General features: G+C 38.4%; 3 protein-coding genes across 14 annotated transcripts in view; 1 reads left to right on the forward strand and 2 right to left on the reverse strand.

The window, feature by feature from the left end:
• Positions 1-1,177, reverse strand: part of ubr4 (ubiquitin protein ligase E3 component n-recognin 4) — a 49,755-nt gene extending 48,578 nt beyond the window's left edge. For 10 of the 11 annotated variants that reach the window (XM_028024516.1, XM_028024511.1, XM_028024493.1 and 7 more), the window contains exon 1: positions 1,038-1,177. In XM_028024516.1, the coding sequence (XP_027880317.1) occupies positions 1,038-1,162 (125 nt within the window). In that variant the 5' untranslated portion in view covers positions 1,163-1,177. The remainder of the gene's footprint in view (positions 1-1,037) is intronic. The other variant, XM_028024475.1, reaches the window with a different exon arrangement.
• Positions 1,178-2,330: 1,153 nt separating this feature from the next.
• emc1 (ER membrane protein complex subunit 1) lies at positions 2,331-13,076 on the forward strand. 2 transcript variants are annotated; one of them, XM_028014650.1, is made up of 23 exons: positions 2,331-2,490; positions 2,865-2,992; positions 3,096-3,161; positions 3,261-3,354; positions 3,457-3,585; positions 3,673-3,799; positions 3,905-4,054; positions 4,190-4,357; positions 4,683-4,754; positions 4,915-5,013; positions 5,169-5,265; positions 6,805-6,921; positions 7,097-7,105; positions 8,049-8,248; positions 8,404-8,553; positions 8,704-8,865; positions 9,007-9,126; positions 9,216-9,353; positions 9,945-10,118; positions 10,265-10,475; positions 10,582-10,666; positions 11,028-11,157; positions 12,188-13,076. In XM_028014650.1, exons 1-23 carry the CDS (start codon positions 2,399-2,401, stop codon positions 12,365-12,367), a joined length of 2,898 nt encoding a protein of 965 aa, XP_027870451.1. In that variant the 5' UTR covers positions 2,331-2,398; the 3' UTR covers positions 12,368-13,076. The 2 variants fall into 2 exon arrangements, with proteins under 2 accessions (XP_027870451.1, XP_027870460.1); XM_028014659.1 differs by lacking the exon at positions 7,097-7,105.
• A 216-nt stretch (positions 13,077-13,292) lies between these two features.
• On the reverse strand, positions 13,293-23,882 carry errfi1b (ERBB receptor feedback inhibitor 1b). The gene is made up of 4 exons (XM_028014671.1): positions 23,688-23,882; positions 18,403-18,564; positions 17,964-18,043; positions 13,293-16,242 (listed from the first exon to the last, which is right to left on the reverse strand). The coding sequence occupies exons 2-4, from the start codon at positions 18,447-18,449 to the stop codon at positions 15,260-15,262; spliced, it is 1,110 nt and encodes a 369-aa protein (XP_027870472.1). The 5' UTR covers positions 18,450-18,564; positions 23,688-23,882; the 3' UTR covers positions 13,293-15,259.
• Between the last annotated feature and the right edge of the window lie 1,822 nt (positions 23,883-25,704).

Below are 25,704 nucleotides of genomic sequence, written 5' to 3' on the forward strand. Positions count from 1 at the left end.
CAGAAACATAATACAGGAATATTCTTTGAGGATATGTTACATTCAGTCCCAAAAAGCTGTCAAGTGAATCATTAAAGGAGGCAGCGGATTAAACAACGATTGTTTCCTTTTACATCAATACTCTCATAACTTGAATTTTTAGTACTTTTTTGCCTGCTTGGGGCCTTGAAAAACAAACAGACTCAAAGAGCAGAATACACCAACTACAGAAAAGTGATAATGAAGAGCTTCGATAAGAAACTTTCGGTCCATGCTGCAGAAGTCATGGCACGTATTGACGATTTGTTTCTGAGTAAAATGAAACTCTTCACTCCAAAGTCCCGGGGTGCATCGCTGCAGGTTAAAACTCTCTCGGGGTTTCAGGTGACAGCCTGGCTACAGCTGTACTGACTTGACACTCACTTAGCGATGATCCCGTTGACGTTAAATAGTCAAGCTAATGCTTTCACAAACAATATGCCTAAAGCAAGTCACCTGAAGAAGCAAACCTAGCCGAGAAAAGCTGTCCCCGCCTACTTTTAGTCAAAACAGAACCACTCAGCAGACCAAATCCTCAACCTTTAACAGTTTAGCTAATAGTTGCCATATCTGCGCTTGACCGTACCATACAAGTTCTGCTTCAAACCCCAGTCTGGTTCAACTTGGTTACTTCAGCTGACATGGTCCAATGTTACTCTGACAGCAGCGTTTCTACGTTACGTTAGAGTGCAGAGTTGAAGGCCCGCGGTTAGCTAGCTAATGATGAAGCATATTTTAAAAACGCTACACTGCGGCACTCTTCAGCGTTTACTGAGCAGCAGTGGTATATTAAAAAGAACGTATACACCTTTGAAAGGCAAGCATCTCAATTTGCCGGCAACGCATCTGTCGGTACAAGCTAAAGCCATTTTAAACAAGTTACAAAACGCTAGCATGTTGGCTTCAGTTGGAGACCAAACTCGATGCCAGTGCAAGTTAAGCTGAGGCTATGTCCGGGATGAACACGGGCGGTTTGGTGACAACAGAGACAAGTAACACGCTGACATGTAACCGGTTACCTGTTAATTATAGAGCCAATTAGCTGAGGTAGCTCCTTTGTTTCAAAAGCGGTGTATGAAGCTGATAAAAGCGGTCGCACTGCCGCTGTCCATTCGTGCTCCCCCTCTCCTCCGCTCGACGCCATCTTGAAATCCCATAGAAAAAACTAACTGCTGAGGAAGAGGCTGTGAAGGTAAATCACAGGGGGCGCTCCGCCGCTCAAAATTACCTCAAATATGCCTTATTTGATGTGTTTATATTATATTTCTTTTCGGTTCAACTTTGTGTCTTGTACAAAAATGAATGCATATAACTTTTATCTATATAATGATACAGTTACCTTTGCTGGTTTTGTGTTGTAATTTGATCTGGCTTGATTTATGTCTTCGTAGTGCCTGTATGCATTTAAAAATGGCACACACTGCATCCATAAGTAGTTAAATACATTTGTATGCTTGCGATCATATAAATAAGATTTGAAGTTCCTTTATAAAATGGAAAATAAAATAAACAGTTTATCCAATTGTTCTAGGAATGATTCAATAATTTATTATATGAAAAAGATGAAAAAGTTTATAAATTGTTTGAGCATTTATTGTATTTAATTATCTCATAGTTCTGACGAGACACTTAGATTTTTTTTCTGTAGCAAATTATTTATTTATTGTACTAGTGGCACACATTGCATATTTTTTATCCGTATTGCAAAAACACATTTTTCAGCTGTAAGAATACACTCATCTGTTTGCAAACCTTAAGACCAGTTTTTGTTTGGATTGTTGTATACTTTCTGAAATGCTTTCTCATTTTTGTTTCCATCAAATCAACAATGCATGTTTTGCTTATGTTTCCAAATAATACTAAATGTACTTATTGTATCTAGCGGTACAGCTGGATGACTGAATATGACTTTTCCCCTTTTTGATTATTGGAAAGAAATATCACATACAATGCAGAATGATAAATATTTGTTTGCTTAACTAAATATTCTTAGGATACAAAATTCAGATTATTCTTATATTAAGTTTTCTTTGTTCAGTAATGTTTGCCACTTCATATTTTGATTTGCTGGTTGTCATTGGTTGTTATTTATCCAAATGCATGTGGTATTTGCAAGGACCCGTCTGTGATTGACTGGTGATGTGGCCAGCCATGCTTATTTATTTATTTTACAAGTTCTTTATTTATTTCAGTGTTGGACTTTTGGCTTTCAATACAGTTTGAGTTTGAACCTCAAGTTGTCATGTCCATGAATCAGGCAACGCGGTTATGCTTTGTACTTTTTGACCTGTTGGTGGCAGCACTTCCGTTTTAGCAGGCAAATAGTGAGTCTGACCACTTCCGTCCTCCTCCTTCCGTTGAGCTGGTCAAAGCTGCTGCAATGGCAAAGCTAATCTTGCTTTTGCTGAAATTATGTATTTTATTCTTCGTTGTTGATGCTGTATTTGAGGATCAAGTAGGAAAATTTGACTGGTAAGAACAGCCCAATGGGCCATAAAAAATAACGTTTTTCTAAGATATTTATTCTCACAATTTGAAGATGCTAATGCTAACACCTGTCAAAGCCATTAGCTTCGAGTCGGTGGGTTTAGTGAGCATTTTCAGGAGAAGACATTTTAAAAGGAAAAAAACAATCATAACGATTTTTTTAAACGGCATGTTTATAAATAATATTTGGAAACAATAAGCACATTTAGTAAAAGAAAAGTAGGTTGATTTTTAAACATAAGGAATCATAACTAAATTCATTACAAGTTATACATGCCAGTGTTAGTCATAACAGTAGTTAGGTGATAATAATAGTTAGTTAAATTAACAATAAATTCTTTTTATTTCTTGATTCACAGGAGACAGCAATATGTAGGCAAAGTTCGCTTTTCTCATTTCGACACACAATTGCAGTCCTCCAAAAAAGTCCTTGTAGCAACAGAGAGTAATGTTTTTGCAGCGCTAAATTCCAGGACAGGAGAGCTTTGTAAGTATTTTTGCAGCCTTAAACAGACGCACCTGTTAGCTGCCATATATTCTCATCTTTTGGTGTTAAACACAACACACTCCCCTATCCATGTCTGATACAGTTTGGCGACATGTGGACAAAACTGGTCCAGAGGGAAACATCGATGCCCTTCTGCACCATGCACAAGGTTTTTATTTCTCATGTGTTTATTCAGTTTGAGCTTGAGATTTTATCTCTGCTTATGTTGGCATATTCACTGTTGATACAACTTGTTTTGTGTGCTTAGATGCGGTACTTGTGGTTGGAAATGGGCGCATGTTGCGCTCCTGGGACGTCAACGTTGGTGGTTTAAACTGGGAGATGTTGCTGGACACTGGCAGGTGAACACCTTTATGGTTTGCAGTTGTGACATGTGAGATGGTTCATGTGGATTAAACCCTAACTGTTTGTTTTTTTGTTGTTGTTTTCTTTGTTGTTTTTAGTTTTCAATCAGCATGCTTAGTGGGGCAACAAGGAACAGTCAAACATGTCGCTGTTTTGAAGAAAACTGTCATCTCTGTCCATTATTTATCCAATGGGCATCAAAAATGGGTAGAGAACTTGCCAGAAAGGTAAAACATTCTATTTTCGTGCTATTTTTTTATTGTATCAGCAAAATGATCTTTATTATTAATTTTATGTCTTTTTTTCCATTGCAGTGAAACTGTGGATTATCAAACTGTGTATTCAGGAGGAAATGGTCAAGTCTTTGTGCTGGGAGTTGTTCCCCATTCCCATATCACTATTGTTGTTTACAGCATGGAAGATGGTGAGATAATCAAGCAGGTAACCTTTCATTTATTAAAACTTGAATGTCTACCAAGTAGATGTTGCTATGAAAGAAAACCTGAACTCAAATTTGTTCCTTTTTTTGGTTTGGGATTGTTCCAGGTCTCAGTTGAAGCTCCATGGCTTTCCAACATACCAGCCAGCTGTGCAGTGGTTGGTCAGGGGACGTTGATGTGCGTAGACTCAACAACAATGTCCCTAAATACACTCGACTTACACCAACAGCTACAGATGACCCAGATCCCCCTGCAGGTATCAAGTAAACCAAAACAAAACTCTTTCACCTCTATGAAATATTTGCCTCCCTGCTTCCATCTGTGTTTATTGTCTATATTAATGCTTTTTTTCCCCTTCTCCCTAAATTTTCTATCGCTTGTCATATCACAGTCACTCGGACTTGAAGTGGACCCAGACTTTCATCCATCGCTTGTGTCACACCAGCCCAACCCTGCCCAAAAGCCATTATCAGAGTTCTTCCTTCAGCTTGGGCCTGAACGTTATTTGCTTCTGCAACTGAACAACGGGCAGATAGTCACACTGAGAGATTTCAAGCCTGTATGTAATTGTTTCTTCATATTTCATTTTTTGAAAGATTTATCCCAGATTAATTTAGCTCAATTGCAGCCCAAGGCAACTTTGGGTCGAGAGCCTAATTGATCTGGATGGCTTGAATGATTTTTAGTATTCTGTTTTCTTGACTGTGATTCTTGCACATTAAGAATTCCATCAAATTTTATATTGAAATGCATTATTCTTATACTTTTATCTTGACGGGGTTCTATAAGATAGAGCATAGTAATTTAGTAGTAGTAAATTACAAATTACCATAGTAGTAATTTGTGAGGGAAATAGTTAGTGACACATTTTTTTAAATTTATAGGCACTGCTGTCTTCATTTGTGACCACTGGAGAGAAGACGGTCGCAGCTGTTATGTCACCCAAGAATAAGACAGTAAGTTCATATAGGATTGGTCTGTCAACTCATTCTGGGTGTAAATAATGTATATATTTAGCTTAGCGAATTACAATAAATAATACATGAGAAATGATTAAAGTTTTTTTTTTCTCAAATTAATAGTAAAAGTAAGTGATTATCTGTTACCTCCCCACAGGCTTGCAGCATCAACCTCTTTAGTTCTGACACCGGGCGCAGACTTCTTGACACAACTCTGATCTTCACCGTGGATCCTAACGGAGGAAAACCCGAGAGGGTGAAACTTACTGTTTTCTTCCCATTGATCTTTATGTTTCATTAAGCAGCAATAGTATCAAAAGTTCTCTGACTATAATCCAACCATTAGTGTGTCACGTTTTGGAATTTAAAGAATCTTTTAATAAAGGTACTCATTTAAATTCTGCCCTGCAGCTGCATGTCCAAGCATTCCTGAAGAAGGATGACTCGGTCGGCTACAGGGTCATGGTGCAGACAGAAGACCACACACTGACTTTCATTCAACAACCAGGTACGGTAAAGCAAGCGAAGTGGGCTCCATCGGCCTCCAGTATTTGCTGTTTAAGTCGTGCAAACTGTTCCAACTATTGTTTCAAGTGAATCAAACCTGCCTGATTCTCTGTTTTATCATGACTTCCCCTGTAATAATGCAAATAAAGTCAGCAGCTCTTTTAAAATGAGGATGTTGATGTAAGTTGAGAGTTAATTTTCTCTTGAATCAGGGTGTAAACCAGCGTAGAGATGCCCTTACAACGCAACTCGACTGTTTCATCAACAGTGAATAGTGTTGTTTATTGTTCATTGTTTAGGATCCCCATTAGCTGGGCTTCACACTTCCTCTTCCTGGGTCCAGCAATAGAAATCATTGAAACAGCTTTAACATACTGATCAATAAAAATATGTAAAGGTCATACAAAATGTTCATATATTTATAAAATGTTCAATAATTATCCATTTCAGTTATAAATGAAATAGGTACTTTGCTCCTAAAAACTGTTGTAGCTCTGGTCTGATGTTCCCCAACTCTAGTTCAGCTAAAATTTCAAATAGGGACCAGGCATCTTGTTTTTAAAAGAGAACGTGTCTGCAAGGTTTAACAAAAATAAAAAAAATCATCCCACTGTTTGAACAAAGTTTTTGATGAGGAAGCCTAATCAAAAACTTTGATTAGTTTTAACACTGAACCTGTTAAAGGTTTCAGTGGCACTGAAGCCTATTCCAGCAGCCATCTGGTGAGAGGTGGGTCCACACATCGCTGGCGGGGCCAACACAAGGACAGCTGCTTTCGCTCATGAGCAATTTAAAGCAACCATTTATCCCCACATACATGTTTTTGTACAGCAGGGAAAAGCGGTACCCATCAATGTATACAGAAAGAAAGTCCAAACTCCAAAAAATTAAGGCCACAGCCGGGACCTGAACCACCAAGCTCCTTGCTGTGAGGCAGAAGGTCAACGGGAACAATGAACAAAGAATGTTTTATTGTGTGGAGCTTGAATAGATATAAAAAAGTCAGGATCACACACTGTACTGAAGCATTTTTATCTCCTCCCACTGTTATTCTCTTTACAGGAGAGTTTTGTTTGTGAATGAATTCAGTGTTCATTGTAACCTCATTTTCACAGTGTTCCATTTTCTATTTCTATTTTTTAAATAACATTTATTTTTGCCATATATTTGCTTAGTTAAAAGAAATCAGATCTTAGAACTAGACTCTGATTAAATATATTTGCTTTTATAAGAATCCTATTCCGGTGCGATGGCGGTATTTGGGTTTTTAAGAATTGGTAAGTGTATGATCCTTCTGGAACACAAAAGTAAGTAGTGAGCCATGCTTTGCGTCATGATGACGCTAAAGGTATTTTCTGCCTTTTAATCATGATAAATAATTCCAGACCCACACATTCCTAGTGTGTAAATAGTTCTGACCTTTTCCACAAGGGAAAAAAAAATTACCATGTTGTTGGAAAGCTCTGAACCCTGTGTTCTTTCACAGGGTGTGGAAGGTAGAATGAGTGACTGCAGACTAGTAATTAGTCTTGTTTTCCAGGGCGTGTGATGTGGACCAGAGAGGAAGCCTTGTCAGACGTGGTGACAATGGAAATGGTAGATCTTCCTCTCACTGGGACACAAGCTGAGCTCGAGGGCGAGTTCGGCAAAAAGGCCGGTAAATGCTTTGATGTTCATCCAAGTCTTTTATTTATTTATTTATTTCTCCATGTTGGCTGGTGTCCATTTCTAACAAGTAGCTCTTAAATATAGCTTGCGATTGTGACTCACCAGGTTGGTTTATTATTTTTACTCTGGTTTTATTCTGTCTTTATTGCTGCGTGTGGATTCAGCCATTCAAGGTAACCCGTCTTTCTTTGTAACGTTTCTTGACCGTCTCCGAAAATGTTAGGTTTTAAATAATGTTGTGTTAATAAAAGCAAATTCTCTTCTGCATTTGCTGTGGTGGAGATGGGATTTTTAAATTTATTTTATTTATTTATTTATTTTGTGGCCAATTTTTAAATCTGTGCTAAGGCTTTGATGTGCCTAGCCTTTTAAGAACGGAAAAGAAAAATAAAGCATTCACAAATACATTTCACTTACCTTCTTGCTGTGAGAGGTCATCAGTTATAACAGGATCAGATATGATGTCATGTCATTTATCTGTACTAAGAGTTGCTGAAATGATTTACAAAAGCTTAAAAACAAAAATAAAATGATCAGTTGACATTTTAAACAGTTTTTCCACCTTTATTATTCGTCTATCATCACTAATAACACGGTGTCGGTGTGTATTTCCAATACAATATAGTTTCTTACCCAACTCTGAACCTTCATAAGAGCTGCCGGCTGTGCCATATTCTGACTAGCCTTCCTGTTCTCTTCTGAAAATGTCTTGCTCTATCTTGGCAGATTTAATGAACCAACATGTTCTAGAAAATAGTTTTCTTTTTCTTACATCGCAGTGTGATCTCTGTCTTTAGTTTTATGCACCTAACTAGTCTGAAAAGTAATCATTTGGAACCTTTGTCACTTAGTTAAAGCATCCACCCCAAAGATGGTTGCTGTCAATTATGACCTGGTAGCACTTAGCAGCATGGACTGTTCACTGATTGGAAAAAATATTGGATTTTTAAGCTTCCAACCACCAAGCCAGCTGATTTCTAAGTGTTTTTCTGTCCTGTGCCTTTTGTTTAGTCGTCCCTATTCTCCAAGAAGACCGTTTTATCTTGTTGGTTTTAATTTAGTTAAAACATGTGACACCTTTACAGAATATGTTTGTTCTTGTTCTGATCTCTCTAGATGGGTTGTTGTCGATGGTGTTGAAGAGGCTCTCCTCTCAGCTCATCATGCTGCAGGCCTGGATCGCCCACCTCTGGAAGCTGTTCTACGACGCCCGGAAGCCCCGCAGTCAAGTCAAAAATGAAGTCTCCATCGAGAACCTGTCGAGAGACGAGTTCAACTTGCAGAAAATGATGGTTATGGTAACATCGTCTGGAAAGGTAAAGCTGGAGAGACTAAAAGCTCACCTTCTAATATTCACTTTGTTTGTTTGTATTTTCCTTGCTTATTATTTTGCTGTGCATGGTTATCTGTACAGTCTAAGTTCAGGCAAAACAAATCAGAGCTTTCATCTTGTTTTTCTGTTCCTTTTAAGCTGTTTGGGATCGACAGCAAGACGGGTGAAATTTTGTGGAAGCATTACCTCGACAACGTCCCGAAGAATGCTGCTTTTAAATTAATGGTTCAGCGGACCACTGCTCACTTCCCTCACCCTCCACAGTGCACACTGCTCATCAAAGACAAGGTATCTAATGAAACATTGGCACTTACGGTGAAAAAGTTTAATGGTCAGTCTCAATATCTTTTCTTTTATTGTTCAAAGTCTCTTTAAGTTACAAACATCTAGTTTTTGTTTCACACATTTTTGTTTTGTCTGGGCTTTTTTGGATCACAGGACACGGGTCTGGCCACACTTCATGTGTTTAATCCCATTTTTGGAAGGAAAAGTCAGGTCACACCACCTGCCCTACCTCAGCCAATACTTCAGTCACTCCTTCTCCCACTTATGGACCAGGATTATGCCAAGGTCCTGCTCCTCGTTGATAACCAGTACAAGGTCAGATCAACACCTCAAATTGTCCTCCACACTTCATGGACAAGATTATAGTCTCACAACTGTGTCTTCAGTTTAGAATTGCAACATTTTGATGAAGGCCATTTTTCACCCATTGTTTATTGTCCATTGTTTCTGCTCCAGGTTTCTGCCTTTCCTTCAACCAAGAACGTCCTGCAGCAGCTGCAGGAGACGGCTTCATCCATCTTCTTCTTCCTCATCGACTCCAGTCAGGGAAGACTCTCTGGTTACAGACTGAGAACGGCAAGTTCTTCTTTTCACATTGTGTTGCATTCTGATATAATGCTCCAGTAATCAGTGAAAGCTAACCGCAGTTATTTTTCTGCTCTCAGGACTTGTCAACTGAGCAGGTCTGGGAGGTCGTCATTCCAACAGAAGTACAGAAGATTGTCTCTGTTAAGGGGAAAAGGCCTAATGAGCATGTGCACTCACAAGGCAGGGTGATGGGAGACCGCAGTGTGCTCTATAAGGTATAATAGCATTTTCTTCATAATTTAATTGCAATTTGAACGAGTTCTAAAATAGCTAAAATCGCATTTCATTTTACCAGTGTGACTAAAAACGACTGTTGTAACATCTTGTAATAAAGTAGAGTAAAAATCTCAGTTTGCACTCAATATTAATCAAGATGGTTACACAAACATAAATGGACCTCCTTATTTTCCAACTCTGGGTAGTTATGTAAAAACTATATATTTAAAAAAAAATCATATTTCCACTTTTATTTTTATAGTAGTTGCTTATCCATTTATCTATTGATATTATACTCCCTACTCAAATTTACACTGGAAATTACTCAGTTTATATTTAAAACATTGGAAGAGACATCTGGAAATAAGAGTACGGGGAAAGTATGAGATTTTTATATGAAAAGGTTTGGGAGCATTCATAGGAGTAGTCTTGGATTGTGAGGTTAACTAATGTAAATTTCTATCTTATTTATACACACATTATCTTCTAATTAATAGTTTAATTGCTTTGGAGCATCTTTTTTCTTTTTGCAGTTCAAAGTATACAAATGCAAAATGGTATCCTTTTCATTTTTTACTTTCTGTTAATAGTACCTGAACCCAAATCTGCTGGCTGTGGTGACAGAGAGCACAGACGTGCATCAGGAGCGCAGCTTCATCGGGATCCTGCTCATCGACGGTGTGACCGGTCGCATCATCCACGAAGCTGTTCAGAGGAAAGCCAGAGGACCCGTTCATGTTGTCCACTCTGAAAACTGGGTTGTGGTAAGCCAGGATGGATTTCCAAATTCCCAAATGAAAAGACTCGTCCTTCGTTTTGCAGATATGAAGCTGCAGCAGTTTCAGTCCAGGTCTGTCGCATAATTAATGTAATGTTATTCACTTTTCCCCTTGTCTGTCAAACGTAACAGTACGAATACTGGAGCACGAAGTCTCGCAGGAACGAGTTCTCTGTCATCGAACTTTACGAAGGAATGGAGCTTTACAACAGCACCGTCTTCAGCTCGCTGGATCGGCCTCACGCCCCTCAGGTGCTCCAGCAGTCTTACATTTTCCCGTCTTCCATCTCAACCATGGAGGCCACCCTGACTGAGAAAGGCATCACCAGCCGCCATCTGCTCAGTAGGTTTCAAAACTTATTCTTTTCCATCCTCTCCAAATTTAGTCTTAGTGAGTAAAACCACAATATTTAACACTTCTGAAACATTTTTTTCTCCGTTTGCCACAGTTGGTCTGCCATCTGGGGGGATTCTGTCATTACCAAAGATGTTCCTCGACCCACGCAGGCCTGAAATAATATCTGAGCAGAGTCGGTAAGTCTAGACAGATGTGGTTTAACAATGAGCTGATTTACAGTGCTTTGCGAAAGTGGTCATTCCCTCTTTTTTTTTTAATTTACATTTTGTCACATTGTGTCCATGCAGTTCAATATATTTAATGTGACATACACAAAGTAGTGCATAGTTATGATGAGGAAAAGAAACTAAACACACATTCTAAAAACGTCTTTGAATAAGAATCTGCATCGGAGGATGAATACAATCACGGTTTTCATCCCAATTTACAATCATTCACAACTTTGTGTTGGTCTAACACATACATGTTGAAGTTCAGTGGGTTTCCCGAGGCACTGACATTAACCTTACATTAACCTGTTTCCGACTCGATTTCCAGGGAGGAAAACCTGATACCGTACTCACCGGAGCTGATCATCCGCACCGAGTGGTTCATCAACTACAATCAGACCGTGGGAAGAGTGCGAGGAATTCACACGACCCCGTCCGGACTGGAGTCAACCTGCTTGGTGAGTCGAATGTTACATTACAAAACGGGAAATAAAAATGACAAAGGCTGTGTTTAAGCAAAAAAAATAAATCCACCTCTGAACTTTAAGTTGCCAAACAGCTTGCAATATCTTCTAATTCCCAGTGTGTTTTATTTAAAAGAATGTATTTATTAAGTAAGGTAACACAAGCCTTCTATGGAATGCGACATGATGCTTTTTAGGAAAAACAATGTCTGTAGTATATTTTGTAGGTCTGTAAAACAGCCAGAATAAGCCGTAACTAAAGAGATTTTAATGATGTGTTTGGAAGTTTAGGCGACTTAATGCCTATAGGCAAGGTTGTGTCATAATGCTGCGCAAGTGGAAAAGTACCAATATTTTAATTTGGGTAATTCTTTCTGTGTTGTAATGATGGTTTTTAGCAACACATATGATTTTTTTTTTTTTTTTGAAAGCGTGTTTATTTCACTTGAATTAGTGCCACATTTGTAAGGAAATGTTTTTTTTGAGTTGAGCTGCAAATTGAGTGGGCTTCTCCCTAGAAACTTTTTTAAAAATCCTACATGTTGAACCCAAACAGATTGTTCTGCTGTTGACTCTTATTTGGTGGCATTAACTGGACTAGATGACTGAAGTCTGGGGGGGAAAAAAGACTCAACTTTATTAAGTCATTTCAGTTGTGAGAGGGAGATAAAACTGTGTACAATAGACAGGATCCTCCTCTACATGCTGGTCACCAGCCTGGTCACATACCAGGATTTTCTTTGCCACAGAGGTAGCTGTTAGACTCTAGCATAAACATCAAGTCAAAGCTGATCCTACCATAGTTATTCCTGACTGAATTTGTTTCCTCATCTTTCCCTCCAATAATTAAAAAATTATTTAGTCGTTCTTCTCTTAATTCTTCGTTTTAGGGCCTTTTTTAAAAGTTTTGTACCATTCTATTTCTTTTTTTGTTTGTTTGTTTTACGTTTTAGTCAATGACAATAAAAGCACTGAATATTTTATTTATTTATGATTTTTTTTTTACACGTTTTATTCTTTGCAGGTGGTGGCATACGGTCTCGACATCTACCAGACCCGCGTGTATCCCTCCAAGCAATTCGACGTCCTGAAAGACGACTACGACTACATGCTCATCAGCAGCGTCCTCTTTGCTCTTTTCTTTGCTACCATGATCAGCAAACGCCTGGCAGAAGTCAAACTGCTTAACCGGGCCTGGCGATAAAGCCATCTCATCGAGTCCTGCATCAGAGAGCCCTGCGGCTGCACGAAGGACCTCGCTCCGATGAGACGAGACTGCTGAGGCCGTGCCTGTAGGGAAACACAAAGGGCCAAAGTTCAATAAGGCCCTTAAGGAACTGCAGGGGATGGTGGGGAGGGGGGTGAAACAAAGGGTAGAATAAGGTTTTATGTGTTTTATGTTGTTTTTTTTTGTGTTTTCTAACTTATTTTGCAAAAAGAAGAAATGACTCCATAATAGAACCATTTTGTTCCTCCCCAAATCACTTTAATTAAATGTTGATCACATAACTAATTACAAATGAATTTAACAGAGTTGGGTTTATTAAATTATGTTTGTCAAAGTTAGGTGCTTATATTCTAAAAAAAACAAAAAACTTTGCATATGGTGTATACTTCAGCAGTCCTAATGGAAAGTTACAGTAAATTTGGAAGTCAGAGCAGAAATGCAAGAAAACTGTTTGTGAGCCCAAGTGGTTACTTTAATATTTGTTTTTTTAATCTGCAAAATTGCCATGATATCCTGTAGTTTTGGTTTGATAGGAAAGCAGCTGAACTCTGAGGCAAGACCAAGCAAGGACAAGATGATCTGCGGTCAGTCATTAAGATTTCTAACAGAAGGCGCTGTTATAAAATTAGAGGAAAATGTAGACTTCATTTTTCCCTGTTTTGATCCATTAAAATCTTTCTGAGAACTTCCGCCTGAATGTTTTCCTTTCTTTCCAAAGCCTTCCAAGCTGCTGCCCAAAAGATTGTTGAAGCGTTAAACTTAAGACACTTTCCAAGTGGAAATTATGCAGATCAGTCTGTAGGCAGGACTTCGTGTTTTTACTCACACTTACCCACCCCAACAAAACATTCAGAGCCCCTATTTTATTGGCATCTGGTAGAAAAAAAAATCAAGAAATAAGTTACACAATGAATAAGTTATTTATTTCATTAAATAGACCATAAAACAATATTACAATCTGCAGCCTTTCAAGGGCCTGAATCCATGTTGAACCTTTATAATAACTTCATGAAGTCGGTGTAACAAAGGTTGTAAACATGAGTCTGAACTTCAGCAGTGTAAACGTAACTGGATTTCATCCACAAATCTCTGTAAAAAATAAATCCAACGCAGGTAGTTACCATGTCAACTAAACCAATGCTGGCAAAAAATTTACATATGGGAATAAATTATCATAAGGGTGAAATTTGATTTGAACTAAGTAGGCCTCCTTTGTCTGGAAAAATTAAATAATAGGCAGAAGACCTAAAGGGGATTAGGATAGTATGTAGAAAGAAGCAACTCTTTAAAAAAAGAAAAAAATAACTAAGTTAAGTGATTCCTTGATCACATTTCATTTGAACTTTAGGTGTGGGTTTTTGTATTCAGATATCTAATTACATCTTTTAATGTAATACGTTCTATTTGGAACATGTGCAACAAAAATTCAAAAAGTTAGGTTGCTGCATGTTAAGATCTGTTTGCCTAGTTTATCAAATAGGCAAATTGATCAAATCAAAACCTGAAAATTATGACAGAAAACACTTCAAGGTCTCTTCTGATAATAGGGTGTGTTCACCAAACACATGCTTCACTGTCAGATTTAGCATCAGTCCGAATGTTTAAAATGATCTGAAAATATTACATCTGTGAATATGTTAGACGCCTTAAGTAGAATTATCAGGAAAAAAACAACAACTTGTGCAAACAGAACATAGGCACAAGCCCAGCTTGTACCTTTAATTATGTGCTCTCTTAAGGAAAACAGTATTGGTTGAGGCTGGTTTTAGTGACATTAGCACAACTTTGCAATAAGCACTACTCAGTAATTACACATAAAAAAAACTGCAGGACAAATATATCTCAATAAAATAGAATATCAGGTCAAGAAAAGTAATCTAACTGTCATTACACATAGTGATATATTTGAAATGTTTTTGTTTTTATTTCGATCATTCTAGCTTAGTTAATGAAAACCTCTAATCACAAACAGAAACAAACACATGAAAAATATATCAATCTGTGGGTAATAACTACAAATTTTGTTTATTTAAACTAAAAAAAAACAACAACTGATGACTTTGTAATTAATTGAGAAATACTTCTCAGTGAAAAATGTTAAATGAGGTAAGTGTGTTTCCTCCACTACTAGAGAAATACTGAGTGCCGTACTTTATTGTTGTAGGGTTGAACAGTAAAAATGTCTCTTAAAAATACTGACCGGTAGGATATTCAGTCAAAAACAAATCACAGTGAAACCAAAATAAAATAAATGAGTGACAGATGATAACATAAGTACAGCAGTGTATCATGTACACAATAACAATGTCAGTTAGGCATGGGTCAGTGATGGTATCAAGGTATAGCTTGGTTTAAAACCGTTAATGCTAGAAGTTTCTGTCTCATCGTTCCTGTGGCTTAAAGTCATTTTAATGAGAATGAAGAGGAATACTGGACGGGTCGTGTTCTCCTACTTGTTGATATGCATGGCCAGTCGGCTGACTGGACAAAGGCTACTATTTTTCCCCCTCATCTTCAATTCTAAAGCTGCTTTTTAAATTAGGTGGTTTTACATTGAATTACACCTAACAGGTATTCTTTGCTGTTATTTTCCACATCACACCTTGATATGATGTGGAAGCATTTTGCAAATCAGGATTTTTTACATTTATTCACAGTTTAACAGACTCCAAGTGTTACTCTATAAAGAATGCCAAAAACATATAATGCTCTCCATAAGAAGCTCTTAAAAGCAACCAAATGCATACCTTTTTTCTTATTAATACCATGATGCAGTTTTTCTTTTTACTAAAAGTTATGCCATAAGACAGTTTTACTGGCCCATGCCTAATGTAAGTCACTTGTTTTGCATTACTCATTGGAAGGTGTCTATCTTTTCTGCCACACACATCCCGTCCTGTTGGGCTCGCTCAGGAGCCTTCCCTGCCTCTCGGCGTGAGTGTGCTGCCCCGGCGGCAGCAGGATGTAGTGTGTGGTGCTGGCCTGTTTGCCGTCCTTCAAAATGGGAACGATGCAGGGAGAAAACTGTGCCGCCGGCGGGGCCCTTTCACTCTGCTGCCTCTGTACGGTCTTGCTCACATAATTTGGATTAGCAGCGAAACTCTTCGTGATGGGCATCATGCCGTTGATGTATATCCGGAGACTTTTGGGGCTCGGGGTGCGCGGCGGGCAGGGCGGGACCAAGGGGACGCGTGGGGGGACCTTGGGAGGCTTTTCGTCGTCGTTGTCGCTCGCTGGCTTTGAGGAAGCTGAGGGTTTAGGCGGGATGGGGATGCGAGGAGGGATTCGAGGTTTTTCAGGGAGGACGGGCGGATAACTCATATGCGCGTCAGAAGGAAGACCCGAGCAGGAAAATCGGTTTCTGGAGGATGGCTGGGCTTGGTCTGACAGTTTGCCTCCAATAGAAGACACCTCGTGCTGGTTGTCTCTTTTCTCTTGAGCAAATTGATCAAAGTTTGCTGCAATTCTGCTTCCTCTGCCCAGTGGTCTGTCCTCTCTGCTTGGCCAGGAGAAAGCGATGGAGTCGGATCCAGCAGACCTGATCCCCAGTGAGCCCACCTGGTAGGCAAAATTTACCTGACCACAGTTTTTGTTGCTGCTTCTGGTCATCGCCTTCGGGCAGCTTTTGGGCAGGAGGCGCTGACGGTCACTGGCAAAGAATTCAACCTCACTGTCTGCAGCTTCATCTGACATAAAGTCCTCAGGGTCAGGCAAAGGAGGGAGGGGTTTGGCCTCTTTCTGGCGGCCTCTTCTCTGGGACGAAGGGACCACCTGGTCTCCCTCGCAGGGATGCGGAACATTAGCCGACGTTAACCGGTAAGCATCGGAGTAGAAAGCAGGAAACCGGGTGGCTGTGGAAGGAAAGAGACACAAAGCATTAAACCAAATTAAACCCCCAAACTGCCCTTTAACTAAGAACTTGTCAAGTTGAGAGGAAGTGTCTGTTATCACTGTTTCTTCCTGCAGAGGAGAAAGAAAAAACACCTCAGAGGAAGAAACATGGAAAAACAACCCACGGTGAAAACAGATAGTGGACAGGAAGCAATTGTGAAAACACCCGCCTAACCTATCGCCTTCTTCGTCAAACATCAGCCACAACACCCTGATTAACACAGGAACTGTCATTATCTGCAAAACAGGCCATAATCTTAACTAAGCTTCCCATAACCTTCTTTGTGGAAACATCCAACGTGTCCCAGACTGCGGGAACAGCTGGTGACCCAGGAGCGATATCGTCCCTACTCTGACATGAAACTCAGCTCCGTGATGCCCGACTCATTCTCCTTCTGAGATGTTTTTTTGGGCCAAGTAAGATTTAACTAAGGAATATAATCTCTGATGCTAATAAATGGAAATAATACATGGATTTAACATTAAACTGTTATATTTAAACTGCACATATTTATTGTGAAGTAACAATTGCAAAGTATCTAATGTTAAGTTACAATAGTCTATGCAAAAAATAATAATATACACTTGTTGACTCATGTGGTTGAGAGTGTATAAAAGACTCACACTAAATATAACACAATAATGTAAAAATTTAGAGAAATGAAACTTTTAATTTGATTTTAATTTGTTTAATGAGTATGAAAAAATAAATCCCACATAAAGAAATAATTGCTTTCAACAAATATCACCTTTGTTATATTTGAAAAGTTTAATGTAAGGGGCAAATCAAATTTTTATCCATAAAAATAAAGTAAAATAATTTTTAACATGAAATACTTTAATAAAACAAAGCAGGGAAAATCTTTAATAATAATAATAATAATAATAATAATAATAATAATAATAATAATAATAATAAAAAGGTATACCATTTCTTGACTTTTTTGGGCTTAAGGTTTTCTATTTTGTGGGCCCACAAAATGTATTTAATTTATTACCAGCAACAAAAATGTGAACTTTCTTCATTCAGTTTAACTTAATGATCAGGTGTGCCCAACTCTGTTTTTGAGTAAAAAAAAAAAAAAAAGGTCAGAATTTCTACATGTTTGAATCTGGATGTTTGCAGCTCTACCTAAGAACATGGCAAATAAACTAAAAATACTTTGTTACAAATTACAAAATGTTTCGATTTGCGTTAACCTCGCTTGCTGGAGGGCCCAAGCTAAATTATTCCAAGGGCCACAAAAAGCCCTTGGAATAATTTAAATAATTTAAAGCCCTTGGAATAATTGGAATAATAATTTAAAAGCCCCCTTTGTACACCCCTTAGGGAATTATGGATTAATAATTACATATTCCTAGAGTCTAGGATTTTTCAGCTACTGCGGTATAAATATAATGCTAAACAGAAGTCCTTCCCTAAATCCCACTTAGAAAAATAGGATAGTAGAGACCTTATGTGGGATTTCACTCTCTTCTCTTGCGACAAAAATCACTCAAATCAAAGGTTGTATTTTTATTCAGGTTTTCAGTGTGAGGTGATGCTACTGCAAGGAAAGATTAGCTCTTGTTGAGGCTTTTCACACCGGGTGTTCCAATAAAAGTGGAGGGCGCGGCAACCCGTTGTATCTTCCTCAGATACTGTTCAGCAAGTTAAAAATAACAGTAATATCTGACTCACGGTTAAACTCCCTGGCCGTTTGTTGCTGCTGAAGCTCTGCCAGGTTGTGGTCCATGTCAGCGCTCAGGCCGAAGCACACTCTGCAAAGCAAAGCAGCCTGAGCAACACGTACAGATTCATGTGTGAGTGTGTGAAAGATTCCTGCATGTAACCCGCTGTCAATCAGTTATTTCATGCTGAATGACAACAAATATGCATGCAACAGAAAATATGTTCCAAATAATTGTTACACTCAACATTACAGGTTAAGTGAATCCTTTAAACATGTTTTATGTTACTGTGTTACTTTGCTTTCAGCCATATTGTTTATTTTCTCTGTGCAGCACTTACAGAGGAACTTGCTTTAGGGTTTGGGTTTTTGGGGTATCTTTCCAAACAAAGCACAAAAATATACTTTTTTCCCCCATTTTTCTGTAATATTTAATCAACATTTGTTTACCCGTGCAGTTCTTGGCGGCCCCAGTAGTTACTTTGATTTCCTTCCATGATGCGGCAGAAAGGGTGTCCCTAATATTCAAAGGCATTGATGCGAAGCTCCGACGCCAGTTAGCTCCATCAAACCCATCGCAGGTTCATTTTAGGCAGCAGCCGCAGCAACAAGCTGGTGGGAACACACACAGACACACTTGTTAGAGAAGATCTGGTAAAAAAAAAATAGAACAAAATAAAAAAATCAGAAATAAATAAACACTCTTTCATGTTTAGCTTGTGGGCATTATCTTTGCTTTGGTTTAAACAGGATTTACTGGTGTAAAAAGGCTCATAACAAAGCTACATGAACTGGGTGTACCATTCAGTCTTCCACCCTGAGCAACACACCCGGCAATTAAAAGAGTCATCATCTTATCTGATTAAATACTTTAAGAGAAGTGGGAACATGAGATTAGAATAATTAAAATCTTTAGTAGTAATTAAGTAATGATTTGACTCGATGGCAGCTGTGCAGGAAGCTGAGTCTTTTAAACGAGGTAGCGTACAGCGCTGCGAAAGAGTTTTAAACCACAGGTTTTCTTTGAAATTTACTTGTAATATTTTAACGGTTTTCATCAATGTGCTATATTTTTTGCTGCCATTTTGTTTATTTTCTAAATTTCTGTTGAGTCCTAATTATAACAGTACGTATTTGTAAAAAAAAATATTACACAGGTTCAACCAAAAAATGGTACATGTTAACAACTTTAATAGTTTGTTTTAGTTGTTTCAACACAACAACAATTATATTAAAATCTTAATCCAGTCAGTTTAAGTAACGGCAACACAGTTAAGCGTAATGTAAAAAAAATAAAATAAAAAGCTTAATTGCGTTTTACCAGGAGTTCTATTTAATTTTCATCACATTACAGCCAGAAACATGAAATTATTGGTGTTGATTGATTGATTTTATGTGATCAACACACCAGATAGGTCGAAGATGAAGAGTTTGAAGCAGTGCTATGTCATAAAACAATCTCCTAAGCTTTAGACATTTCACAGCTAATTGTTCAATCCATCATTTGAGAATAGAACAAATACGGCACGACTGCAACATGGCCAGCTGGGCTGGAAGGTCAAGAAACATATGATAAATCTCTGGAGGAGCTGCAGAGATATGCCGCTCAGCTGGTAGAATCTGTTGACAGGACAAATATTCATTCTGTTTGCCACAAATCTGGAATTGTGGCAAGGAGAGCGTGATTAGTGAATGAAAGCTAAAAAAAAAAAATTGTTGAATTTGTAGGTTGCCAGAGTTTATGTTTATTTTTAGTTCGTATATGTGCAAAGCTGGCTTTTATTTGTAAAAAAAAAGAAAAAAAAAAGGATGACAGCCTTTTCCATCCGCTTCCCATGTACTTTCCCAGAAAAGTACATGGGAAGTCTGTACCATTTTGTAAAGACAAAATTAAAAACTTCCTAAATGTATTGGAATCTTTAGCAGACACGGCAAAACAACACATTCAGGAATTTGTTGCAACTTGAACTGCCATCAAATGTGAGTAAGTCGTGTTTATTTTCAGCACTGCACGGAATGTGCTTGAAAAATTTGAAAAGCAGACAAGCGTAGGAAAAAGAAGAGCAAGCTGTTTGTTTTGTGTCGACTCCACACTCGGTACATCTTACGTCAGAGGCACGCACACACTAAAAAAAACTCAGAGAATGAAAAAAAAAAAGTAAAAAAAACTTTGGAAGCTTTGCAGAGATAATAGTGAACTATTCATCATGTCATGTTTAAAAGATAACAGGAAAGTCTGGCTCTTTGTGAGACACTGCAGATCTGTACACACAAATACAATCCCTCTTTTTTTTGGCACAAGACACATTAAAACATACTGTACTTGTGACCAATTTTATGGAAACGACTAAGGAAAAAAAAAACTGACAACAGCCTAGTAAATGACTTCAGTCTGCTGTAGCAGCTGCTGAACAGTATGTTTCGCTTTGTACTCTCAGGCTGTTGCGCAACCTCGGGTCAGATGTGTGTGAGGGAGGGAGGGAGGGAGAGGCGGCTCTCCTCACTCTCCTTCCTCTCTCCCTCTCTCTCTCTTGGACCATGAAACACGGCAGTATCCGCCCGCTCAACAGGGGCTAATTGTACAGCATTCCTCTGATCCGGACTCACAAACACAAGCAAAGTACAGTGATAAAACAGAAAATTCGGTTTGATCCCAGGAAGACAGGAAGTCTTATTTGGTTGTTTATGAAATCTGTCCAGGAAAAAACATCCAAGTCAAAGTACTTTTAAAATTGTTCTATCCCACCAGAACTTATTATCATATTAATGGGATTATCTAATCCTTCTTGATGTCAAAGCATTGGAAATTTACACTTAATGCACTATCAACTGCAGCTAAAGGAGCATTTCACATTAAAATGAAGCTATTAATTAATCCCACCTGACCATCCCACCTGGTCAATACCTTAACCATCGCATCGTCCTTTAAGTCTCACAGTCTTGCTTTGTTTCACGGCCCGTATCAGACGTCTGAGAGCCGAATTGGGAAGCAAACCATTCGAAGCACGCAAAGTTAACCCCACACAGACCAAACAAAACATTGGCTCATCTGTGTGTTTGAATATTAATATCATTCCTAAACCAACCCGTCTGTGGCGTCATTTCCACCCGAGAGCCTCGGCGATGGAAGACGCTGAACAATTAGGAATTCTGTGGGCAATTACTCAGCATCCATGAATGGAAGCACTCTCAGCCGTGAATGGGCCTTTGTGCAACCCCGGTGGAGAGTCGGCCAAGCCTGAAAATACAAGTGAACTCTCCCATGAGGTTAGGACGAGAGATCCGCCATGGAGACGGGCCGGCGTGGCCGAAGCATGAGCCTGCGCCGCGCATGGTGAATGTGCGTGTTGGCTCACGGCGAAGGACGAGGCGCAAGTCGGGGGAAGCAGTTTGTTTTAGGTCGTGCAGGAGCTTGATGTGCTGTCCTTGGCGGGCACCAACCTCACATTTGTCAGGCTTTTCACCGGTCAGACGGGTATGGATGAGCCTATTGTTGCAGTGTGTTTGCACAAATGATGTGCTTTAAATCCACAAATTCATCAGTGTGTGGTGAGAGCTTACCAACTAGCATGAAGTTTTTATAGCCACAACAATAACAAAAAAAAAAAAATTGTCCTTAGCAGCCTCACCCACAGCATGATGCTGCCACCGCCATGTTTCACCATGGGGATGGTGTGTCACAACACTGTAAAAAAATTAAATAAATAAGCGTCTCTAATTTACGGTAAAACACCTTAGAATTTAACTGTAAATTATATGGTGAGATTCAGAATTTTACCATATTTATATGGTGAAATTCTGCCGGTATTTTAGAGACATTTTTATTTTACAGTGAATGTGCATTGTTGGTTTTCTGCCACATGCACAGTGATTTTGCCTGTGTTAACTTAATTTAATTTTTAATTTTTCATCTGATCAGAGCACAGGATTGACAAAGATTTAAGAAAAATCTAATGTTTTATTGTTATTATTATTTTTTAACCAAGGAAATCAGATTTAAAATCCACCATGAAAACACTTCAAACCAAATTAAAAACTAGAGTTGGCTTTATTAAAGGTTAAATAAATGTAGCAGACTCCCAACAGTATTCTCAACATCAAGTGTTTTTTTAATAACATATAAGTTTAGGTTATATCATGTAAATGTTACATGTCCAAGCCAATCATGCATTATCACTTTAAGTTTTAAAGTGATAATGGTCGGTACTGTGTGTAGCAGAGGATTAATATTACTCTCACCACACACTAGACCTCTAAATAAAACTAATATTCTGATCCATCTACTACATATGACACAACTTTACTTTCAGTTTACACACACAAAAAAATGTAGAAGGCTCAGCCCAAGTGTGTCATGGAGTTTTAAAGCACATGAATGAATTCTGGAACCTGATTACCCATTGTAAACCATAAAAAGTGTGGACACGCCTATGGTGCCGTTCATAAAGTCATGTACGCAGAAAACAGGTCATAAAATGAGCGGCCCTGTTTTCCTTTTGAAAAAGATTTCATGAAGATCAAGCCAATGAATATTACAATTTACAGCAAACATGTATATTAAGCAATATACTATAGTTGTATAACTATTGTTATTAAATTATGGTATCATACCCGTCGGTATAGGTAATTCAGCATTAATTATTTCTAAGGTAAACTAGATGAAATGAACTTATGTAGTTGGACAAGAGTAAACCAGGAACAGTGCTGGTGGCCACCTATGCTCTGTTTTATTTATGCAGTTTGTTCACTAACTAGGCTAACAGCTATTAGCATTATATATATATATATATATATATATATATATATATATATATATATATATATATATATATTTATTTATTTATTTTTACTTATAAGGCGCTTTTATTTGTTTTCTAACTTCAGACATGAAAATTTAAACCTACAAAAATACAATACAATACAAGAAGCGTATTTTAACAAAGTCAGTCAACCAACCAGGCAGTACCAAAGGATAATAATGTTTCTTCTTCTATATCTAAATCCCAATGCTTTACTGTTTTATAAACTGAGACAGAGCAGATAGATAGATAGATAGATAGATAGATAGATAGATAGATAGATAGATAGATAGATAGATAGATAGATAGATAGATAGATAGATAGATAGATAGATAGATATTTTGGGGGAGGAAACGTAACTTAAAAACATTTTTGAAAAACTTAATGTATTGGTGTATCAATGAGATAGAGTTTGAGATTGTAACGTGACAAAACATAAAACTGTATCTGAACAGTTTATCTGAATAGTTTTACACAGCCATATTATATTAGTAAATATATAATTATGGTTTTGCAAGCCATTTCGGATCTCTTCAGCGCCCTCTGTCGGGCCCAAAGGGAATTGGTTGCCTTTCAAATCAGTCAGTAGTCCAGTAGCGGGACAGCAGGACAGCGGAGAGTCCCTCTGGACAAATCACCTAATCTATGTGGGTTATTAGCGTTTTCGACACATTAAAAAGAGCATAATTTGAACTGCAACTTTATATAAAGGCTCTAAATCCATTAAAAACTATTTTTGAACAGAGGATGTTTTCTAAATTAAATTCCCGTGTGCAAAGGGGCTCCCTAAATTCACAGCGTAAACTAGCTCAAGAAGACAACGTGTTATTTTATATTATACACAAGCCTATGTAATTTACAGTCACCCTTTTTATTCAACTATAAGTCCCAGTTTATCAGCGGTAAAGCACTCGGCAAAAACTTAAAAATCTTACCAGAAATAAATCCCGACTATGTCTCCATGACGTAGACGCGTCCTGATCGGTCCTTGCTTCTCCAGATCGTTCAGAATCAGAACTGTAGCTGTTGTGGGCCGGAGTCCCATCAGAACCGAGCCATGTGCAACATCCTTCCTCTGTCAACAAGGCAGGGAGGTGAAACCGATTTGGTCAGAGTGACGCAGTTTTTCATAACTCCTTATAAATGGATCCAACACCCTGTGAGCGTTACTGTAGCTCCACCCACTGCTGCCTTAAAGGGGAAAAATCTCCCTGAACATGAAACATTCCACCATTCATAAAAAAAATAAATAAATAAATAAAAAAAGAAAAAGAACTCACCAAATACAGCTCAAAATGAAGAACATTTGCTCAGTGGGATTCTTCAAAATGCCATATTTTAAATGGGTTTTCATTTTTTCGTCTTCAAAGAAGCATCTTGCTTCAGACCTACTGTATATCTTTCTGTTTAATCAATGGGACAGAGCAGCACAAAGTAGCAGCATATAACTGTGAAGCAGACACAGAAGCTTTATTATTTGTATATTTAATTACAAATGAGAGTTCACAAAAAATGCATTTTTATATACATTTTTGAATAGTTTAAATTATTTTGTAAGACTGTTCATAATGACAGGTGTGGGTCTTCTGGAGGAAAGACGTTAACAGCTCTGCACATCTGGAGAACAACATTTATTCCCAGTCTAATTTGTAAAGTGACTCAATCTGTGTCCGATTGTTTTCAGAGTGTCTGTGAACATTCATTTTGAATCCTTGCAACAGATTGTCAACTGAATTTGGGGTAGACTTTGACTAGGCCATTCTAACACGAGAACATACTTTGAACTAATCGAACATTGTAGCTGTGGCTGTTTGAGTGTATTTTCAGCCTCAAGTCAAGTTTCTTCCTGCCCTGTTTGTAGCTCCATCCACCCTCCCATCAACTGTGACCAGAATTGCAATTTTACCTTCTTTTTTTTCTTCTTTTTTTTTAACACAGTTCAAGTTTTTTGTAGATTCTTGCCTTTTAGAAACTGTCCAGCAAACAGAAGGATCATTCGTCAGCTCATTCCCCGCTCTTCCTCCCGACAGCCGGCGATTCTTCAGCAAATGAGCTGTCTACTCACAGAAGAAGGTCAAAGGTTGTGGTCTGAAACCCACTCAGACATCTGAGGAGCCTGATTTTCTTCCTGCCCGCCTCCTCCAGCTTGTCAAACCCCAACCGTATAACGATTAGACCACAGAGACCAGGCAAAGAGAGGGAGTGTGTTTCAAATCACTCATAATAACATAAAATCCTATGCGTTTCGCTGGAAAAATAAAGAGAAATGGGAACTAGAGCGTGTCGCGCTGCAGGAAGCGGTGGGTTGCAACAAAGAGCTGCAGCTAATTAGAGGCAAGAGTTTCATAAGCATTTCTCCTGGTAAATGTTGCATCCGTCAGAATTCGGCAACAATGTGCGCGCAAGTGCCGTAAGTGTCAACTCAATGGATAAAAATTTTAACTATTTAAACCTGCAGCTGTTGTAAATGAAGCATTTTTCACATCTTACTAATGCGCGTGTCACATAAACAAAGCTCTCGTGTGTCACACTTTAGTCGCAGCGACCACTAACAGGTTTATCGGGGTTAAGAGCATTGGGATTCAAAAGAATGTAAAACTCAGACAGAGGACAGGTTGACCGTGACTTTGAAAGCAGCACCAGGCATGTCTGCCTGCAGTCTGTGGTGCTGCTTCTAATTACTATTACATGTTTGTGCACAACTATGAGGGGCCCTCATACACAGCTGGTTCCTCCATAAGAGAATTCCCTGTGTCACCATGTCGGCAGATCCACCTACACAGACATATTTACCACAGAAAACACATGTTAACACCTCCTTCCTTCATCTCCTGTTCCACCTCAAGACATTGTTTATTTTCTGACCAGATGTGAAACTTCTTTCATCCTCTCTTTCTTGCAGGGAAATCCTATCTTATAATTTATGTTATTGTATTTTTTTTAAATGTTCAT

Source organism: Xiphophorus couchianus, chromosome 1 (assembly GCF_001444195.1).
Source record: "Xiphophorus couchianus chromosome 1, X_couchianus-1.0, whole genome shotgun sequence".
NCBI lineage: Eukaryota > Metazoa > Chordata > Actinopteri > Cyprinodontiformes > Poeciliidae > Xiphophorus > Xiphophorus couchianus.